The 20,917-nt window shown below is 39.9% G+C and overlaps 2 protein-coding genes across 5 annotated transcripts; one reads left to right on the top strand and one right to left on the bottom strand.

The window, feature by feature from the left end:
- Positions 1 to 1,490: 1,490 nt before the first annotated feature.
- Positions 1,491 to 19,556, top strand: LOC133528765 (cap-specific mRNA (nucleoside-2'-O-)-methyltransferase 2). 4 transcript variants are annotated; one of them, XM_061866227.1, is made up of 6 exons: positions 1,669 to 1,686; positions 9,862 to 10,199; positions 10,786 to 10,975; positions 13,433 to 13,618; positions 17,011 to 17,131; positions 18,242 to 19,556. In XM_061866227.1, the coding sequence occupies exons 2-6, from the start codon at positions 9,892 to 9,894 to the stop codon at positions 19,534 to 19,536; spliced, it is 2,100 nt and encodes a 699-aa protein (XP_061722211.1). In that variant the 5' UTR covers positions 1,669 to 1,686; positions 9,862 to 9,891; the 3' UTR covers positions 19,537 to 19,556. The 4 variants fall into 4 exon arrangements, with proteins under 4 accessions (XP_061722228.1, XP_061722211.1, XP_061722219.1 ...); XM_061866235.1 differs by lacking the exon at positions 1,669 to 1,686 and adding an exon at positions 9,584 to 9,600; XM_061866244.1 differs by lacking the exon at positions 9,862 to 10,199 and having other exon boundaries at positions 1,491 to 1,686.
- LOC133529111 (U3 small nucleolar ribonucleoprotein protein IMP3) lies at positions 1,730 to 9,066 on the bottom strand. Its single transcript, XM_061866745.1, has 4 exons — positions 8,851 to 9,066; positions 8,547 to 8,758; positions 6,664 to 6,839; positions 1,730 to 4,774 (listed from the first exon to the last, which is right to left on the bottom strand). The coding sequence occupies exons 1-4, from the start codon at positions 8,985 to 8,987 to the stop codon at positions 4,751 to 4,753; spliced, it is 549 nt and encodes a 182-aa protein (XP_061722729.1). The 5' UTR covers positions 8,988 to 9,066; the 3' UTR covers positions 1,730 to 4,750.
- Positions 19,557 to 20,917: the final 1,361 nt, after the last annotated feature.

Raw genomic sequence — 20,917 nt, 5'->3', positions numbered from 1 at the left:
AACGACTGAAGGCGTAACTAGTCGTGCCTCAGCGGCGTGAACATATGTAAGTGTTATGTTATGTCTGAAAAACCTTTAAGAGGCTGTCAATACCTAAAGCGCGTACACTGTCTATTTCTATCGGAGTAAATAGCACTGTCGCAAATAAAAAAAAGTGGATTATTAGTGTAATATTTTACTCAACCACGGTTAAGATATAAATGTTTTGAAATTGTGATTTTAATTGCAGACCCATAAGTCAAAACAATAACGACATAGAACCGTTTAATTGTGATTTTAAGACCGATCTTTGCAATTATTTTCTATCGAGCCGATTTCGTTCAATCGTGTATCGAGTACAACCACGGTCTTTGAAATATAATTAATATGAACATATATTTTTCTTACTTGACTAAAACAAATAGTCTTTCTTAAAAAACTGTTTAAGTAACATCAATTTCAAGGACATTGGGTGTTGACAGCCTCTTAAAATAAGAGGCAAGGGAGCAGGAACGCCTGACGGTAAGCGATTACTATCGCCCATGGATACTGGCACAACCAAAGTATGGAAGGTAGAGGCAAGGAACAGAATCTCCATATACCAAAAAGTGTCCGACAAAAAACCATAAATAGATGGCGTTACAATACCTAGAATACTTGAGAAAATAATCAAATCATAGACAGCGCACTTCACTCCGTCAATAACGCCTGGGTTCCTAGCTACTCTAGAGCTACTCTGAAAGATTTGGAACTATTATTTATAGCTGACAGCTGGACACTTTTACAACAGTTCTGCCTACGGAAGGTAGAGGTAAGGAAATAAATCTCTATGTACCAAAAAGTGTCATCAAAAAACCTTAAATAGGTGGCGCTACAATACCTAGAGTACTTGAACAAAAAAATCAAATCATAGATAGCGCACTTCACTCCGTCAATAACGCCTAGGTTCTTAGCTACTCTAGCGCTACTCTGGAGAGATTTGGAACTATTATTTATAGCTGACAGCTGGACACTTTTGCAACAGTTCTACCATGAGAGATGCCACTCCTCTTAATTCCACACTCCATAGTTCTGCCTAAGGAGATTATGTTCCTTGTCTCTACCTTCCTTAGTAGCCAAGCACAAGAATCGGGTCTTTTGCGCAGATACCTTGCGTATTATCTCTAGCTGGAGAGATGCGCTACATTTCGCTTGTAGACCCAAACCATAGAGGTATATAAATGTTTCATCCAACTGGTCAGGGGGCCTACCGCGAAAACCGAAATTCGTAAATTGCGGGATCTTTCTCTTTTACTCTCACTAGGACCAAATTGACGAACTTCGATTTTTGTGGTAGGCCCCCCAGACTTTACATAGTATTTGTTTTGTACTAAATTGCAAAGTGTGACCACAGAATAAATAATAGTACTACCTTACAGAAATGACACTTCCTAAAACACAAAACTGAAGTTTGACAGCGATTCAGGGACGAATCATGCTGTCCCTTTCTAATGTATCTCACTATCCATTTCGGCTATTTAGGGTTGTCTAAGTTCAAGTCATTACTTTATCTGTGGTCGTGCACGTATGGGGACGTCAAGTTGTGCCAACACTAATAATTGCTCGGAGCAATGCCGAGCCGAACGGAGCCGGGGAGCCGAAAGGAGTGTCGCCCCGTTGTAGGACAAAATCCGAGTATTTAGGAAAAGGGGCGATCGTAATCTTAAGGTGGGTCAATATTATATTTTAAGTTTTAGTTAAATAAAACTAATTTCGTTTTTAATTTTTTTATTTGCATTCTCTATTAAGGTTATAGGTATAGGTCATCATAAGAACATCTCTTTATAAGAGTCAGTTTATAAATACATTCAAAAATTTGAAAAAAAAAAAAAAAATTGTCTATATTTACTTACTCATAAGTACAGTCAGCATCAAAAGTAACGTATCAAATAACGCTTCATAAGTATCTTCCATTCTGTAACAGCTTAACAAAAAGTGATGTCTTTAATATAGAACAACTAGGACTGTAAAAGATATACTTTTTAACGTGAATTTTGGAAATTAATCTATATTTGGAAAAGTTATCTGGGATGTCAGGTACTTTTGGCGCGTTGTTTCATCCGCTACTATTGATGCTGACTGTATAACATTTTTTCTTCTTTTGGACTCGGTGCGTGGTTAAAATATTTTGGATTCCTCATGTGACCCCGTGTATACAAATCAAAAACAACCCTGGTTCATGTAATAATATCTAAATTTAATTGTAGATTATTTGTACAGTCGGCATCAGATATATCGGAGCGGCCGAGGTGCTCAAAAATGTCTGAACACGCACTCTAACGCCGTGACAATAGAGGCGTGTTCAGATATTTGTGAGCGCCTTGGCCGTTCCGATATATCTGATGGCGACTGTACTGGGACTGCGGGACGCTAGAGGTAAAACTTCGAAAACCCGGAAATATACGGGATTATTTCCAAACGACTCCTTTTTTGTTCAAGTTTCTTTCGAAAAAAACAATGCAGATTTCAGTTAAGCCGAAAAAAAACAAGTTTTTTAAAACTTCTGTATTTTTCCATATGAATTTAATTGGGAATTTAAACAGGAAGGTTGCACGTCTAATGTGTTAGTTTCTGGCATTTTCCCTGTCCTAAAAGACCTGTTCGCCCTCGGAACACCCAACTGGCGTGACGTGGCGCAGGATAGGGCAGAGTGGCGCTCTCTTGTGTCAGAGGCCAAGATCCTGTTTGGGTCACTGAGCCAGTGAAGAAGAAGACACTGTCGTCACTTATCAGTGGCATTGTGTATGACGTGTTCAATTTTTCTGAATAAAACAGGAAAGAACTTAAAAAAAGGAAATTTGGTAAAATTCCCGAAAAAAAAAAACGTTTTTCTCCGGAATTTTATTTAATCTCAACTCTGAAGGATATCCTATAGTATTTCCCGAAAGTAATACTTTATTGATTAGAAGTATTAATAGTAGATTGTTAACTAAGGCGTGAAAGACACCATTTTCCGTGGTAGTTTGGCTCGGAAGCAGTGAGAGCGTCAATAGTCCGAGACTGAAATGGTTTCTTTCACCTGAGTTAACTCTACTTTTCATTTTGGATACGAGGAAAGTAAAATACATGTGCATTAAAAAAACACGGCTAAGTATAATAAAGTAGTAAGTACATCGTATTTCTTGAGGGTACTTCTAATGAAGATTTAGGTTAAAATATCGTTATTTATGGAATGGGGAGTTATCAGAATGGAATTTGTACAACAATAGTACATTACGATACAAGTGCGAAAAATAGGAAATTCGAAACGAGTGGCGATATATTAAAACACGACCGAAGGGAGGGTTTTAGATCGACACAAGTTGCGAATTACCTATTCGCACATGTATCGTACAACGTTTTACAGTACATATGGCCCTTTAAATGTTCGACACAGTATCGTAATATGCTTATTTTTGCACTAGTGCGGTAAAGTAGCACCATATGTACTGTAAATATATTTAAAAGCAAAATTTTAATTGCTTATAAAAATAACGTTCTTATAGAGCATAGTGCTCTAGACCAGAAACGTATAATTTTCTGCACACTTTTTAGGACAACAACGGCCAACTTAAATGGTATAAGAAATGAAAATAGTTTTTTCGTCATTATATTATTTTTGATAAATTCAAATTCTTAGATATCAATATTGTCAACATATACCATGAAGGTATGACCTAAACCTTTTCATTCACATTCACACAATACCTTAAAATATATCTATACAGGGTGTAATTTCATAATGGGTATTGCATTCCCTCGATTTCAAATTAATGAAAATTGGCGTTTACAATTTTGGAAAAACACAGGATGCGAGAAAAAGGTCAATTTTGACATACTTTTTTTTGATGCCAATCGATCCCATTCCTATCCAGGATCAAAAGCTTGTATAGGACCAAAAAAATATAAACTGCTAGGAAAGCCACAAATCGAGGAAAACTTTTCCCGTACAAGTTGTATGGAAATGAAAACTTATTTTTCACAAGCTATGTTTTATGCCAATCGATTATATTCCTCTCCAGTATGAATAGTTTCCTAGGGGTCAACTTAAACTTTTTCCCCCATTTTTTGATATTTTGAATGTTGTTACTGTAATGTCTTCATACAGTATTGTGGTCCTTAAATGTAACAGGACTGATTGGACAGGAAAAATGTGAATAAAACTTCACGTTTTCTCCATAGTAAATGTATGAAACAAGTTTTATTTCATTTGTGGCTTTTTAGTACATTACCTTAAGTTGACCCCTAGGAAACTGTTGATACTGGATAGGAATGGAATCGATTGGCATAAAAAAATAGCTCGTTAAAAATAAAAGTACTCATTCTCTAACAAATTGTATGAGAAAATTTCCTACATTTGTGGTTTTTCTAGCCGTTTATTTTTTTTGGTCCCATACAAGCTTTTGATCCTGCATAGGAATGGGATCTATTGACATAAAAAAAAAGTTAGTCAAAATGACCTTTTTCTCGCAACCTGTACGTTTTTGCCAAAATCTATATTGACAATCTTCCGTAACTTGCATGTCTGGTTTAACTGTAAATGTAAGTTGGTAAATAAATAAAAATAAAATCTTCATTCATTTGAAATCGAGGGAAGGTCTTCTAAGACCGTTTTCGCGTAGCACGGGATCTGGTAGCTACTCTCACTGACCCATTAAGGAATTCCAGCCTATATATTGTTCATGTATCTAATAGCTATATTAGTAATAATTCATTATATCCTAAGAATATCTTGTCCTCGCTTGTAGTATCCTCAGAGTAGATCGAAGTCATCCCGCTGCAACAAAATAACTGAATAAGTCCTACCACGATTATGTCTAAACACCCAGTAGCAGTCCTGGTAAAAACTTTCCTTTAAGTAAAACCCGACAGGGAGTTAATAGTACATTGTGCAACGAGGGGGGTAAGTGAAATAGTACTTGAGTAACAATATTCTCCCCTGGAGTTACACACGATATTTATCATCACACTTGAGAAGAAAAAAATAAATTTTAAGCGAAATAATGATTAAATACGGTGACATTTCAAACATTCGTCCGCCATATTGTCATTCTTTGACAGGTTAGGCATCAAAGGCACAGACCTATCCGTTCAGCCACAATTGAAAATTGTGTAAAAATACTTGAAACGGCTTTTAAATTAATCAAATGAAATATTTTTAAATATGAACAAAAATACTTATAAACGTCAATATTTTAAAAGTAAAACTTATTTATACCCAGTTAATTCGTATGAATTAGTAACAAAAAAAAGTTGATTTAGACGAAGACTATTTTCAGCCGCCTAAATTACGGCGCCAAAAAAAGGCACCGTATAAACACTTACAGTGCCATTTTTTCGCGGCATGCCAGCGCTGGCACAGAATAGAACACGCGCCTATTTTTCGTACTCGTGTAAACAGTGCTGCCAGTCGCTAGCACGCCTCCGTGCCGTAAAGTAAATTAGGGATAATAGGGTGTACCTTCTTCGGGTAAAATGGCGCCGAAACTCGGCTGTGGCGATGTGCTATTTGTGCTAATGATTGGTACTGAAAAGGCACCATGTAAACGACTAGTGCGGCGAGATTTAGGCGGCCGAAAATAGTTATTGTCTAAACGGCCTGAAGATGTGCTGTCGGTAGACACTGGCGCCGTAATTTAGGCGTCTCAAAACAGTCTCTGTCAAAATCAACCTTTAAGTTGAGGGTAGTAAACGACAATATATATAGGGAGCGTGCATGAACTGTAGGAGGCAGCACAGGAGCTGTCAGATTTTTGGCGTGAAGCGTAAATGTGATGTTTATTGTTCCGATGTAGCCCACGAGATGGCAGAACCTACTATGCACAAGAAAACACTTGACGTGTAAATGTGCCTGTTTATGGTTACGATTCAGATCACAAGATGGCAGACCCTCCAACGCGCATGGTCCCTATAATAGATAGATAAATGTTTAAAGACATAGTAAACATCCATAGCTTAGGAACAAATATCGTTTATGAACACACAATGCCTTTAGCAGGATTTGAACCCTGAACCTCCTGGTTCTTGGCAGCGTCACTACTAAAACTAATCCCCATAATTGGCGTAGACACTAGTTTCACAAAGCGACTGCCATCTGACCTTCCAACCCAGAGGGTAACCTAGGCATTATTGGGATTAGTCCGGTTTCCTCACGGTGTTTTCCTTCACCGAAAAGCGACTGGTAAATATCAAACGATATTTCGTACATAAGTTGCACTATACCCAGGCATCATTTATAAACTTTATTATTATTAAAGCTTTTTTTCCACTTAACAAGTTTGGCAATGTATTTCTAATTTACAACTATTTCTTCCATCTTTGTTATGTGGCCCCTCTGAGGGTAAAAGCCTCCTCCATTCCTTTCCACCTTCCTCTGTCCTTTGCCATATACATCCAACATTTTCCTGCTGTGGTTATTATATCATCGGCCCATCTTTTCTTTTGTCTTCCCCATTTTCTTTTGCCTGTTGGGCCTGGCCATTTAGTTATTTGGTAAGTCCATCTCCTGTCTTCGTATCTTGACAAGTGCCCGGCCCAGTTCCACTTCTGTTTTAAACTAAATTCAAGGGCATCTGTCAATTTAATTTTCATGCGGATGTCTACGTTTCTCGTTTTTTGTAGGCTGAGAAATTTATAAACTTAGCAAGATATTAAAACTATACTCACCATTTCATTATACTCCATAACATGCCGCTTGATAGCCGAGCCGTCAACCCATGTGACAAAGTCCTCCAGCGACCGGTTGACCAGGAATGCGGGGTCCTTCACTACCTCAGGGCCTACACGCACATGCCCCTGCTCGATCAGCTTTGTGGCCTCTTTCAGGTTTTGTGACATTTTACCTAGGTATCAAAATTAGTAAATAAATGTTTATTGAACTACAAATGAAAAACTAATTTGTAAAGAGACTTATGATATGACCATACCCTGGGGATTTAGCTGTGGGAATGTTTTAAACTAATAAAGAGGTAAAATAAAAGTAAACTCTATATGACACTCAAGGGACGTTTTCGTTATATAGAGTGAAATTCATATGAAAGTAAAGCAACTTCAGCAAAAAACATCAAAGTTATAGGGCAGTGGTGGGCAAAGTACGGCCCGCGCGCCAGTTCTGGCCTGTGAAAGGCTTTTATGCAGCCCACCGGTCCTTTGAAATCATTAGTATATGGCATTGGCCCACAATTATTTTAATTAAAGTAAAGTTATGCTGCAATTCTGGACCTTCTCTTAAATTTCTTAAAGTTTTTGGCCCCCCATTTTGGCCAAAAAAGTTTGCTCACCACTGTTATAGAGAGTGAAATGTTATACTAGTGACGTTATATGGTAGTTAACACTGTATTTTATTATTTCTAAAAGAACATTTGGAGCTTACTACCTAGTTTTAATTCATAGTTTGGTAAGTATTTTACAACAAAGTTTTGACCGTTTAACGGGCAAACTTCGATTTTATATGGCAAAAAAGACCAGTATGTTATAGGGTTATAACAATGATTTTAAACTTCATTCCAAAATGACAGGGTTCAATTTTTCGTAATTTCTGATATTCGTCTGACCGTTAAAGGAGATAAATACACCAAATCATTCCCACACCCAAAACGGAGTATGTAACATGCAAATACTTAGTCAGGTCATAAGTTCTGTCAAAAAGGTAATAAAGCTATAAGTATAGATCCCTTATTATTCATATATTAAACAAAAGCTGAATCTTGTATCTTTCTTAAAATATTTATGTGAATTGTTATTGCCAAAATTGCAACTCTGTCTTTTATTAAACCTACCAAACCTACTCATTGGATGGCAGTCAAAAATTGGCATGTCACTGAAAAGTACCCTAAGTTTGAAGGGTATTAGCTGAAGTACAGACTTTTCGGAGAACTAAATGCTGGTAATAAAATAACGTTCTCATTAAGTAGGTTCATACCAGGGATCGGAAACCGGTATTTTTTCTATGGGAACGAAAACGGTATTTATTCGTTCTTTGTTAATTATTTCATTTCTAATTGGGCAATCTAATAATACAAAGTCGTTATCTAAAACACAACCGAGTCCTATATTTGGAGTATAAAATAAACCAAATTATATGTTTATTTCAAAGTTTTTCCAAAAAACCGGTTCTGATCCCTGGTTCATACAATTAAAGGATTGTACCTATTTTATTAATGTGACACTGATTTTCACTCCCTTTTGTAAAGTATAATTTTTTCCAATCCAGCCGCATATTTGTGTCTAACAACAATCCCAAAGTAAACAAGTAGAAAATAAAGATGCAATCTAAATTTTAAACTAATTATATTCAGTTTTGACCAGTATAAAAAAACCTTTCTGACAGAACTTACGACCTAACTAAATAAAGGTAGCAAAAGGTGGACTTATTGCTATAAGTGATCTCTTCCAGACAATGTAGCAGGAACAGGAGCAGGAGGAGCATGAATAAGTTCATAGCAATACATGGAATCATATAATGTTTTCTAAGTTGCTTGAAATCACTTATGGCATCGCATAAAACGTCTGAAATATATTCTCAAAGAACAAATATATATGATTCATACTTCTACACATGACGACAGGCAGCCGTCGCCGGCAGAAGGAGCTCGCGGACACGTTGATCGCGAGCGCTAGGTCCCAGCGCGTCGGAATCAGCCCCATCTGGTACAGCTTCTCTAGTAACTGCGCGCTCGCCTCTGTGCGAAACTCCGTCGTTGCGTCCAGGTCCTTAATTTTGTTTGCTAACTCGCGGATTTCACGAGAAAGCTTGTTATACCTGAGTGATGAATGATAAATAGGTAAAAAACCTACAGCTTAATCGTTTTATATACTGTATATCAAATAATTAAGCTGGAAACCCACACTTACTTTGTGTAATCTTCTCGTTTCTGAACATAGTATTTCTTCATCACTTTCACCTCGTTCAAGTTATTGTCCACTTTCCATGATATAAAATCTACTTTCTTGAGCAATTTCTGCTCGTGAAATTTTAGTTTTCGCACCATTTTTAACGCGTATATATGGATGAGATCATGAAAACAAACGCACGTTTTCGTCGGATTACGGCGTGTGAAATTGAAATGTCAATGTCAAGTCAATTTTTTTTTCTTCGTCCATTGGACAGGCTAAAGCTCTAAGCCATACTGCCTTGCCATGCCTTGTCATAAGTAGGAATTTTTCTTTTCAGTAAGTTCAATTCAGTAAACGTCTTCAGTAAATACTATTCATAATAGGTCAATTCTGAAATGAATGTCTTCAGTAGTTTTCATTTTCGTAGTATTTTAAGTAAAATGCGTCTCTTCCAGTTATTTAGTCATATCCATTAAGTTTTATATTTATTTTCCCAAATAGACAAATCCTGTAATATTCTCGTAGCAATCAAACAAATCAAAGTACTACCTGTACCACTACCAGAGACAAATTGAATACATCTTTTGGGAATGTTCGAATGAAATATTTTTTGCCATTAGAATCCATCATGAATTCATCCACTGCCCGAAAATAATTTAATTTTAGACGAGTACAAACAATGTAATATTAATTGAAATTATTAAATAATTGGCATTTCTTTACCTAAATTAAAATGTTTGTTTAAAATTAAGCTGTAAACTGAAATACGTAAGTAATGTTGGGTATTCGTTTTTATGGTGAACGATGGTGATGCATTTTAAAGCTTCTTTGTAAAAAGTAAAAACTTTTATCTCTGTTACTCTTATGAATTTCTGCACGTGGAAGTTGAAGCAAAAATCAATAAAAAGCGTGGCGGCATGTTTGACAGTTGGGGTCTTTGTGGTTAATGGTTTGATATATCGTAAAAATGTCAATATCAATATGTGTTGTATTGACCTAACCACTTTTATATTTTTTATAATTTTATAGTATCAGTGAGCCCGCTCCAAATGCCTAAAAATGCATAAGAACGACTATGGCTTCTTACAATCGCGTCATAAACATCACAAGCGGCATCAGAACGAAGAATTTGACGAGGAACTGAATACTTTGTTCAATAAAAAGTTTCGTTTTCGTTTCGACTCGGATTGGAAGCTACCGCCTGCTGACGCTTGGTTCTCGGCGCCGCCGTGGAAGGTGAAGGAGCTGGAGACGCTAAAGAGCCGCCTGAATTTCCACAAGAGTCAGTTGAACGACTTTGATATCGAGGAGTGGAGCAGTCATACTCGGCGGCGGAACCCCTCCGGTGAGGTGTGTTGGAAGATCAGGTAACTCAAAACGCACAGTAAAACAGTCCAGTTCAGTTAAGTTACTCAAATCCCTCTATTTGCGACATGCAGGTTCTGCCAGGAGTTAGAGGAGACTGCAATGCACATTTTCTTCTCTTGTGGACCACTAAAGTCAAAAAGAAGTACCCACTTAGGGAGGCACATATTGCAACCCTATGAGGTACAGAACATTACGGCCCAAAGAATCTGGAATTTCTTGGATTCAACAGGCATTAGTAATGAACTTTAGAGGGCTGTCACAATAGATCACCGCCTGGCCGACATGGCACTCAAAGGCCCTCTATTTTATTTTGTATGTGAAGTGAGCTCTAAGGCCGCGGAATGGGCACACACAGCTAGCAGTCACCGCCCGTCGCTCCGCTGGCCGCACCGCCAGTCGTGTGTGGACCCGCCTATTGAGGGTTGTGGCCACTTCTATGGAACAGCTTCTCTTTGACAATTTGCCGCCACCTATTTCTGTCTGTCGCCGAATGCAGGGCACCGTGGAGCATCACATCAAGGGCTGAGCGAATTTGGTCGCGATGTGTGGCTAAGTCAATAAGGGGTGTCCTATTATTGTTACCAGGTGCCTGGTGAACCCAGAATTCCTGACACAAGCTTGGACAAAGTTCTATGAGTGTGCGTGCTCCTACCGGATCATTCCGCCCGAAGCTGTGATATCCCGCGAGATGGTGTCCCTGCATCTCTGTGAGGCTCCGGGGGCATTCATAACTTCACTCAATCATTATTTGAAGCAGAATTATGAAGAAATTGAGGTAAACATTGAACATTTTTCTTTATTTCTCTCTATCTTTATGTATTTAAATAAAAGTAAACAAAATCTACCCTCAAATGGCTCCTTAAGCCAGTTGAGGGTAGATGAAAAGATTACATGATCAAATAATGTAGGTTAAATTCAGGTCGTTCAGTGGCAGATCCAGGCGGTTTTGTATTTAGTTGGTTAACCAATAAATGTTACAAGTACCCGAAAATGTCAAATTGTTTGTTTACTTTCATTTAAATACCTAAAGATACAGAATATAGTGGAAGATTAGTCCTTTGTAGTCATTTTAGGTGCCTATATTCAACATAACAATGATATTTACTGAAGAATGCTGGATATAGTGGATACAGCTATTATAATTATTACTACCTGCTTGCTTATTAAACAATAATAAATACTTTCGTATTTCGAACACCACACTGCGCTCCAGAACACAAGTCATCGATGTAACTCGGAAAGTGGCTAAGCTGAAGTGGGATTGGGCTGGCCATGTCTGTGGTAGGCCGAGTGAGATGTGGGCCAAGATTACCACAGAGTGACAGCCCAGCTCAAAACGGGGATTTGGCAGACCATGTCAGCGATGACGAGACGAGCTAGATTGTAAAGACTGCTCAAAACCGGGAGGAATGGAAATAATGGCAAAAACCGGGGGGGGGGGAGCTTTGACCAGCGGTGGGACACAACGGGCTCTCAATAATAAAAAAAAACATTTCTTTCATAATTTCAATGATTATATTATAAAGTCGGAATAGTGGTGAAAAAGGTATTCTTGAGAGACTACAGTGAGGGGTACTTTTATAAATTTACAAAATTCAAAATTCAAATTCAAAATACAAAATTCAAAAATTTATTCTGCAAGTAGGCCTCAAGGGCTCTTTTACAAGTCAATACAACATTTATAGTAACATCATATAGTGACATGAAAAATACATAACAACATTTTATAAATACAACAGCCAATACCTGGATAAACATTACATTATAATAACCTTAAAATAAATAATTACTACAATACAATAGAGATGTATAGTCTCTATGGTTAAAAACACATTAAATCTGGAGATGTAAAAGGTCCCCAATGTCAGAGTACTAATACTAATAAAATTTGGAGGTGTAAAGTCTCTCCAAGTGTCAAAATAAAATTTATACTAAATAAATAAACCGCGTCTGGACTGTTAAACTAGCAGTCTCATAAACTAAGATACAAGTCGAATACAAGTCGTCAAAGGGCCATCAACGCGCATGTAACACCCCTGAAGTTGCAAGGTCCACAAGAAATAGTCACCACTTGTTTGCTACTGTACAAGCACAATGAAGATTCCTCATTTGTTTAAAATAGGTACATATTCACTGACAACATTTTGTTTGGCCTCCGCAATATTGCAGATTTTCAGTGGTAAAGTCTGCTGCAGAGAAAAGGTATCCCCACGGCATAGAAGTTTCCATTCAAAGGTGCTAAGCGAATGGAATTGCTGACTGTACTAATTCGTTTTACTGGCAAAGAGAGGCTTTAACTACAGGCATTGAACATCATCCAGTATCACATGTAAACAAGAAGAATATATTTCGCAATTATAAATGATTTTACCACAAAAATCCTAAAAACCTTGTTAAGATGCAAGAAAAAATATTTTCAATACAGTAAAACATTTACATCACTAAAAGGCCGATGCCTAACGCAGACAAGGCAGTAAATGTTTCCACTTTTAAATTTGGACCCGGGTACGTCCTTAAACTACGTCCAAAAGAGAGGTATGGGCATTGTGAATGTCATCTCGCTTTGTGTGGTAGGGCACAGCCAGTGGATGTCATTCCAGATCTAGAGCAGAGCCCAACTGGGGAAGTACCTCCACCTTACAGAAAACAGCAGCCAAATAACACTAGACCCTACTCATAGTGTTGTGTTCCTGCCGGTAAGTAAGGTTGCCAGAGCTCAACGAGGGGGGGCAGGTTTAGGGTCGGCAACGCGCATGTAACTCCTCTGTAGTTGCAGGCGTACATAGGCTACGGAGACTGCTTACCATCAGGCGGGCCGTATGCTTGTTTGCCACCGACGTAGTATAAAAAAAAAAATTTACTCTTATCTGGCTGTTTCTGCGTGTAAAAAAAAAATTAAAGGATGAAGTTTTAAAATAAGTCATTAGCCGGGTCCACACCGAGCGAGCATACGCGCGAGGCAATTTCCGCACGCACAAATGACCATTGTAGACGGCCAGTGATTGGCCAGTGTCACGTCTACACTCGGCCGAGACGGCGCGCGCGTTTTCCTCGCCCGAGCGTGCCGCCTTGCCTGAGGCACATCTACACTACGTCTGTGTAGACCCGCCTATTGACATGTCATTTTATTTGACTACACGTCATGTACGCACATTATTGCCATATGTAGCTACTTGTAACGACACGATCAACACACAGGACAGTAACAAGTATTCCTTCCGGCCTTTTGCAGTGGAAATGGCTAGCTAACACCCTGAACCCGTACTATGAGGGCAACTCGCCGAGCAACATGATCAGCGATGACCGCTTCATGCTGCACACTCTGCAGCACTGGCACTTCGGTACCGACAACACGGGCAACCTGATGGATTGGACTAACAGCCGGGCTATAGTCGAAGACGCCAATAAGCTGGGCAAGGTATGTCGTCTGTCTGTTCTCTTCAACTCGCATGGCAACAGCGGGGTTATAGTCGCAGATGCCAACAAGCTGGGCAAGGTATGTCGTCTGTCTATTTTCTTTAACTCGCCGGGAAACATGAGTGACGACCGCTTCCTGGTATACTCCTTGCAGCACTGGCATTTCGGCAAAGCACCGGGGACCTGGTGGATTGGAACAACAGCCGGGCTATGGTCGAAGACGCCAATAATCTAGGCAAGGTGTCTGTCTGTCTGATTTCTTCAACTCGCCACGCAACATGATCAGAGACGAGCGCTTCCTGGTCTACACCTTGCAGCACTGGCATTTTGGTACCGACAGCACCGGGGACCTGATGGATTGGAACAACATCCGGGCTATAGTCGAAGATGCCAATAAGCTGGGCAAGGTATGTTGTCTGTCTGTTCTCTTCAACTCGCATGGCAACAGCGGGGTTATAGTCGCAGATGCCAATAAGCTGGGCAAGGTATGTCGTCTGTCTATTTTCTTTAACTCGCCGGGAAACATGATCAGTGACGGCCGCTTCATGGTATACACCTTGCAGCACTGGCATTTTGGCAAAGCACCGGGGACCTGATGGATTGGAACAACAGCCGGGCTATGGTCGAAGACGCCAATAATCTAGGCAAGGTGTCTGTCTGTCTGATTTCTTCAACTCACCACGCTAAATGATCAGAGACGAGCGCTTCCTGGTATACACCTTGCAGGTATTTTGGTACTGACAGCACCGGGGACCTGATGGATTGGAACAACAGCCGGGCTATAGTCGAAGATGCCAATAAGCTGGGCAAGGTATGTTGTCTGTCTGTTCTCTTCAACTCGCATGGCAACAGCGGGGTTATAGTCGCAGATGCCAACAAGCTGGGCAAGCTATGTCGTCTGTCTATTTTCTTTAACTCGCCGGGAAACATGATCAGTGACGACCGCTTCCTGGTATACTCCTTGCAGCACTGGCATTTCGGCAAAGCACCGGGGACCTGGTGGATTGGAACAACAGCCGGGCTATGGTCGAAGACGCCAATAATCTAGGCAAGGTGTCTGTCTGTCTGATCTCTTCAATTCGCCACGCAACATGATCAGAGACGAGCGCTTCCTGGTCTACACCTTGCAGCACTGGCATTTTGGTACCGACAGCACCGGGGACCTGATGGATTGGAACAACAGCCAGGCTATAGTCGAAGACGCCAATAAGCTGGGCAAGGTATGTTGTCTGTCTGTTCTCTTCAACTCGCATGGCAACAGCGGGGTTATAGTCGCAGATGCCAACAAGCTGGGCAAGGTATGTCGTCCGTCTATTTTCTTTAACTCGCCAGGAAACATGATCAGTGATGACCGCTTCATGGTATACACCTTGCAGCACTGGCATTTCGGCAAAGCACCGGGGACCTGATGGATTGGAACAACAGCCGGGCTATGGTCGAAGACGCCAATAATCTAGGCAAGGTGTCTGTCTGTCTGATTTCTTCAACTCACCACGCAACATGATCAGAGACGAGCGCTTCCTGGTCTACACCTTGCAGCAGTGGCATTTCGGCAAAGCACCGGGGACCTGGTGGATTGGAACAACAGCCGGGCTATGGTCGAAGACGCCAATAATCTAGGCAAGGTGTCTGCCTGTCTGATCTCTTCAACTCGCATGGCATCAGCAGGGTTATGCCATGCAGATGCCAACAAGCTGGGCAAAGTATTTGTAATAAATGAAAGTCTGTCTATGTCAATGGCGGCCGATCGTGAAACTCCTCGACATATTGTAAAACGTGTCTATGTCTGGTTTCTTGAGATGGCCAGCTTATGTCTGGACAGTTTGTCCTTCACACATCTGAAGCAAGCTACGATCCCGGCCCAGAGGTAGAAGGAGTGGAGCGGCCGCCTTAGGCGCCAAATGGTAGACGGGCAAAATGGAAATTTTTGATGTCAATTTTTTTTAGAAAAATAAAGTTTCTATTGGCGCGGACGCGCAAAAACGCGCGAAATGGCTGAGTGGGAACTTCAGCTCTCGAAAATCAAAGCAAGATGCAATACAACGCCACCATGTACAACATGCATAAGTTGGGTTCGGTTGCTCCGGCGAGGCGCCATGAAGGGGAAATTCAATTTCGACGGGGAAAGACTTGAAGGCTATGCAAAAAATAAAAGCTGAGTTCCTCATAAAGCCGAAGGCGCAGAGCGACGCAGTTTTGTATGTATAAGCCAATGCCTTATATATGTATGCAATGCTTTATATATACTTTTTGATATTTAACAAATTGAACACATATCAGTGACGTGATAAGGATTAAAGAAAAATGGCGTTCTAAAAATGTTAATTATATGTCGAAAGATCAGTAAATTAACGTCGCTAAAAAGTTTTCTTTGACAATATTACATATACAACCTATATTACAAAATTAAGTAGAAGAGGGAGCTGGAAGGGGTAGACCTCGGCGGACTTTCTCTGATCAAATCGGGGAAATCCTGAAGAAAGGCCAGGTCAAGAGCACCCTAAACCGACGAGCGTGTATGAGGAATGTCATGAAAGTGAAGGAAGCGAAGGTATGTCAGGATCGTAGCAAGTGGAAATCCGTGGTCTCTGCCTACCCCTTCGGGAAATAGGCGTGATTATATGTATTTATTATTTATTTATTTATTTAATCTTTAATGCACATAAGAAAACACACTGTACAATAGACGAACTTAATGCCTAAGGCATTCTCTACCAGTCAACCTTTAGGCAAAGCAGATAAGTTGTAGGCGGTGCAAAAACATGAGGTATAGATGATACAATTGATACATCTACGAACACAATACAGTCATAAGAAATACACAAACATAAACATACATATATATGAATAATATTGATACATATACATACATAAATATATATATTTTGACGACCGGTCTGGCCTAGTGGGTAGTGACCCTGCCTATCAAGCCGATGGTCCCGGGTTCAAATCCTGGTAAGGGCATTTATTCGTGTGATGAGCATGGATATTTGTTCCTGAGTCATGGGTGTTTTCTATGTATTTAAGTATTTATTAATACATATTTATATATTATATATATCGTTGTCTAAGTACCCTCAACACAAGCCTTATTGAGCTTACTGTGAGACTTAGTCAATTTGTGTAATAATGTCCTATAATATTTGAATTTGATTTGATTTGATATATATATGAAATCAGATGAACTTACAAAGCAGAAAGTTTAAGATTTTCCAGTACTGCCAGCAAAGTGCTCACTTAAGGATTTTTTTAAAGCAAACCTGTTCGGACACTGTCTAATTTTGACAGGGAGACTATTCCAAAGGCGAGCTGCCTGAATAGAGAAAGAATCGGACATGTATGTATGTATGTATTTCAAAATTCTCTCAGCTTACGGGTACTGCTTGTGGGCAGGTGCTCCTGGCGACGGCCGACGGCTCCATCGACTGCGTGCAGAAGCCCGACGCGCAGGAGGAGGCCACGTCGCCGCTGCACTACTGCGAGACCGTCACCGCCCTGCAGGCTCTCAGCCCGGGTATGCCCACTTGGTTCTCACCTTACCACAGACAACGCATTATCAAGAGTAGATTTTTTAGCCATTTCGATCCACTGTGCTTCGTTTGTTTTTAAACGTCAAATTGTGACACGTCTTGGCATTCAACCATATAAAACCTTTAAGCAAAATTCTACAATTATGCCACTTTGTTCTCTTTTAGGGTTCCGTACCCAAAGGGTAAAACGGGACCCTATTACTAAAACTCCGCTGTCCGTCCGTCTGTCATAACCGTGATAGTTGAAATATTCACAAATGATATATTTCTGAAAATACTAAAAAGTACGGAACCCTCGGTGGGCGAGTCCGACTCGCACTTGTTTTAATTTTTTTTTCTTTTTTGTGTTTGTTAAAGCGTAACGGCGTACGTCGTAGCGCCAAAATAATCACATTTTTGTTCCCCTTCAATAGGGACCGTGCGCGTTGGAGGGTCTGCCATCTTGTGGCCTGAATCGGAACCATAAATATGTACATGTACACGTCACGTGTTTTCTTGTGCATAGTAGGTTCTGCCATCTTGTGGGCTACATCGGAACAATAAACATCACATTTACGCCTCGCGCCAAAAATCTGACAGCTCCTGTGCTGCCTCCTACAGTTCATGCACGCTCCCTATACCCCACGCACTGAATAACCTATCACATTAGGACATGAAACAATCATCATCATCCTTTTATTATTATTATTTCATTGCCATGTTTGACGACCGGTTTGGCCTAGTGGGTAGTGACCCTGCCTACGAAGCTAATGGTCCCGGGTTCAAATCCTGGTAAGGGCATGTATTTGTGTGATGAACATGGATATTTGTTCCTGAGTCATGGGTGTTTTCTATCTATATATTATATATATCGTTGCCTAAGTACCCTCAACACAAGCCTTATTGAGCTTACTGTGGGACTTAGTCAATTTGTGTAATAATGTCCTATAATATTTATTTATTGCAAGTTTGAGAAAAGCACTATACAAATCTCGGCGAGAAACGGGGTTGCCGGCCGCGTATCTCTAGCCGACTTCGCTACGCACGGCCGTCTATATCTACTTGGCCTGCAACCCTTCGTTTCCCGGCCTCTATAGTAATGTTCTATTTCACAGGAGGCACATTCGTGTTCAAACTGTTCACCACATTCGAGCACTCGACCGTGGGGCTGCTCTACCTCCTCAACCACCTCTTCGGCCAAGTCAACATCTACAAGCCCGTCACCTCCCGCCAGGGCAACTCCGAGGTCTACGCCATCTGTCTCCAGTACAAGGGAAGCGATCAGCTCAAGGAATACTTACCGAAGCTTGAGTCCGCCTATGGAACACATTTGTACAGCGACAAATCACTTTTCAGTCTCGAGAACATCCCGGAGACTTTTATTAAACAGGTCGAGGAGTGTGCCTTTTACTTCAGCAGCCTCCAATGTCAAGTCATCAATAATAATTTACAGGCTTATTTGATGCAGAATAGCATACCGTTTGCAATAGATGTGAAGAAACTAAGATCGGTTGTAGCGGCTGAGTTTATAAGACAATATGATTTGAGACCGCTCGATTATGAGCAAGAAGTTCTTAAAGGAGTGCTTCATGAAGAAAATAAAGTTAATACTAACCCTAGATACCATAGAGGATCTTATACAGAGAGACAGTTGTATGCAAAAATGACTTTAAAAGAGAAATGTATGAGTTTAAGCCGCTTCCTACGAACGGATATTTTAAATTTACTCATATTTATTAAAGAAACCATAAGATGGAAGAGCTTCTACGATAAAGATGTGGAAATTGATACGGTGTTCACTTACGGGTTGCCGTTGCAGAGAGTCAACAGTTCCAAATTCATATTCGTTCCAATATTCAAGTTGTATCAGCAGATATTAGCGGAAGAAGAATTTGTGAATGTGATCCAAGGCACATCGAAGGATACTATACCGTTAGATGTGATGGGTGAAAAGCTCATACTGCCGGATTTAGAGAACGGAGAGAGCTATAATGACTATGAGAAACGCTGCTTTTTAATATTACTAGTCGCTCTAAGAAACTTGTCTCTCGGAGAGTCTTTGATATTATCAAACTTTGGAACGTTAACTCACTTCAACATAAGCGTCTTATACGTTTTAAGCAAGAAATGCTTCGAAAAGACCGGATTTTCGTCTGATGCTATTATACTAAGCAATATGTCCAGTAAGGAAGGCCTGCAGATTCTAGAAGACGTCGAAAGTGAGCGTGTGAGTGGGAGGGAGTGTGGGACAGGGACGCAGGACGTGTGGAACTTTTTGCCAGTGCAACTGACCAATGTCGGCGAGTTCTTCGGGAGCGTTGTGTTATATAACAATACGTTTTATAGAAACCGGTGTGTGGAGTATCTGGACTTGTTAGAACAAACGCTGTGCAATAATGAACAAGTGTAAATATAAACATTTTTTGAACATTTGTATGTTTTATTCACGTGATGTTTTGGTGTGTTAAACGGCTCCCTGGCGCCAATGACCTTCGATCTGAATCCGTTACTTTTCTAACGTTCTTTATAGCTTATCATATCAACAGCAACGTATTTGACCCTTTTCCAGCAGGGCTAAGATGGACGGCTGTCTATCATTCGTCACCGTACCTGTCACGCTCTAACAAATACGTAAGTACGAAAGTGACGCATGATATGACAAGTGACAAAAACACGACCATGATACCGTTGCAGGCATAGTACGATTTATCGACCACATACGCGCCATTAGAATTTCAACGTTAGCGTTCCGATTTAAGGTTCAAATTAAATTGCACTTTAAGGAAATGTTACTTGTCTTCAAATTTATTTATTTCAGTACATGGATTCATAATGGGCATAAATATTAGGCATAAGAGATAAGCAGGTACTCGAATAACATAAACAAGGACTAAATTCTACATGGTTCCTACACTAGGCAGAGCCTGTCCTGTAGGTAGCCAACACAGTTACGAGTATTCAAACGGCATGACGCGCGCATAGTTAACACAATCAGACACTTTATAGATTATTTTAGTCAATAATTATTGAAAAGAGACTTATTTAAATAATTTACAAATAAATTGATCTAACCTGTCATGCTATAAAGTCAAATATTTTATATACTATTGTTTAAGCTTACTAAAATGTAGCGAATTCAGTTGAGCGTGTGTGTGTGTGTGTGTGTGTGCGTGCGTGCGTGCGTGCGTGCGTGCGTGCGTGCGTGCGTGCGTGCGTGCGTGCGTGCGTGCGTGCGTGCCCATATAGTATCCCATATTTACTTCAATGTTCATTGTCTTCGAGATATTTGGCATCAAAGTTGAACAATTTTAGGCCAAGAAACTGATTTTCTGGCCATAACTTTTGTGTTAATTAGTTTAAAATTAAAATCTCAGACCAGTTTTTAGAGACGTCAAAGACGAAACTAAAAATGTGGATTTCATATATGTAAGATCCTTCATAGCAATCAAGTAACGAAAAACGACGGAACGGAGTTGAGTAGAAACGAGTGTTTAGCTTAAATGATGCTTTACTACTGCACTTAATATTTGAAGTAAATGATCCTTATACAAGGCCAAAGTGGAAATAAGCTTATATTTTAATAGAAAAGTGTGATTTTTTAAGCGATGTGATATATACTACTCATTAGAAACAAAATGGTAAATTATAATAGTTAAACATTTTAAAAGTAAATTACTCAAATTGTGGTTATGATATTGGGTTAGTATCGTTTCGTCTAAAAAGCAGCTGGTCTACGTAGCAACTGGTCTAAAAAGCAGCTGGTCTAAGTAGGAACTGGTCTAAAGCACAGA

Source organism: Cydia pomonella, chromosome 1 (genome assembly GCF_033807575.1).
Source record: "Cydia pomonella isolate Wapato2018A chromosome 1, ilCydPomo1, whole genome shotgun sequence".
NCBI classification, from domain to species: Eukaryota; Metazoa; Arthropoda; class Insecta; order Lepidoptera; family Tortricidae; genus Cydia; species Cydia pomonella.
The sequence above is the reverse complement of the archived record's forward strand: the minus strand, read 5'-3'. Positions and strand labels throughout refer to the sequence as shown.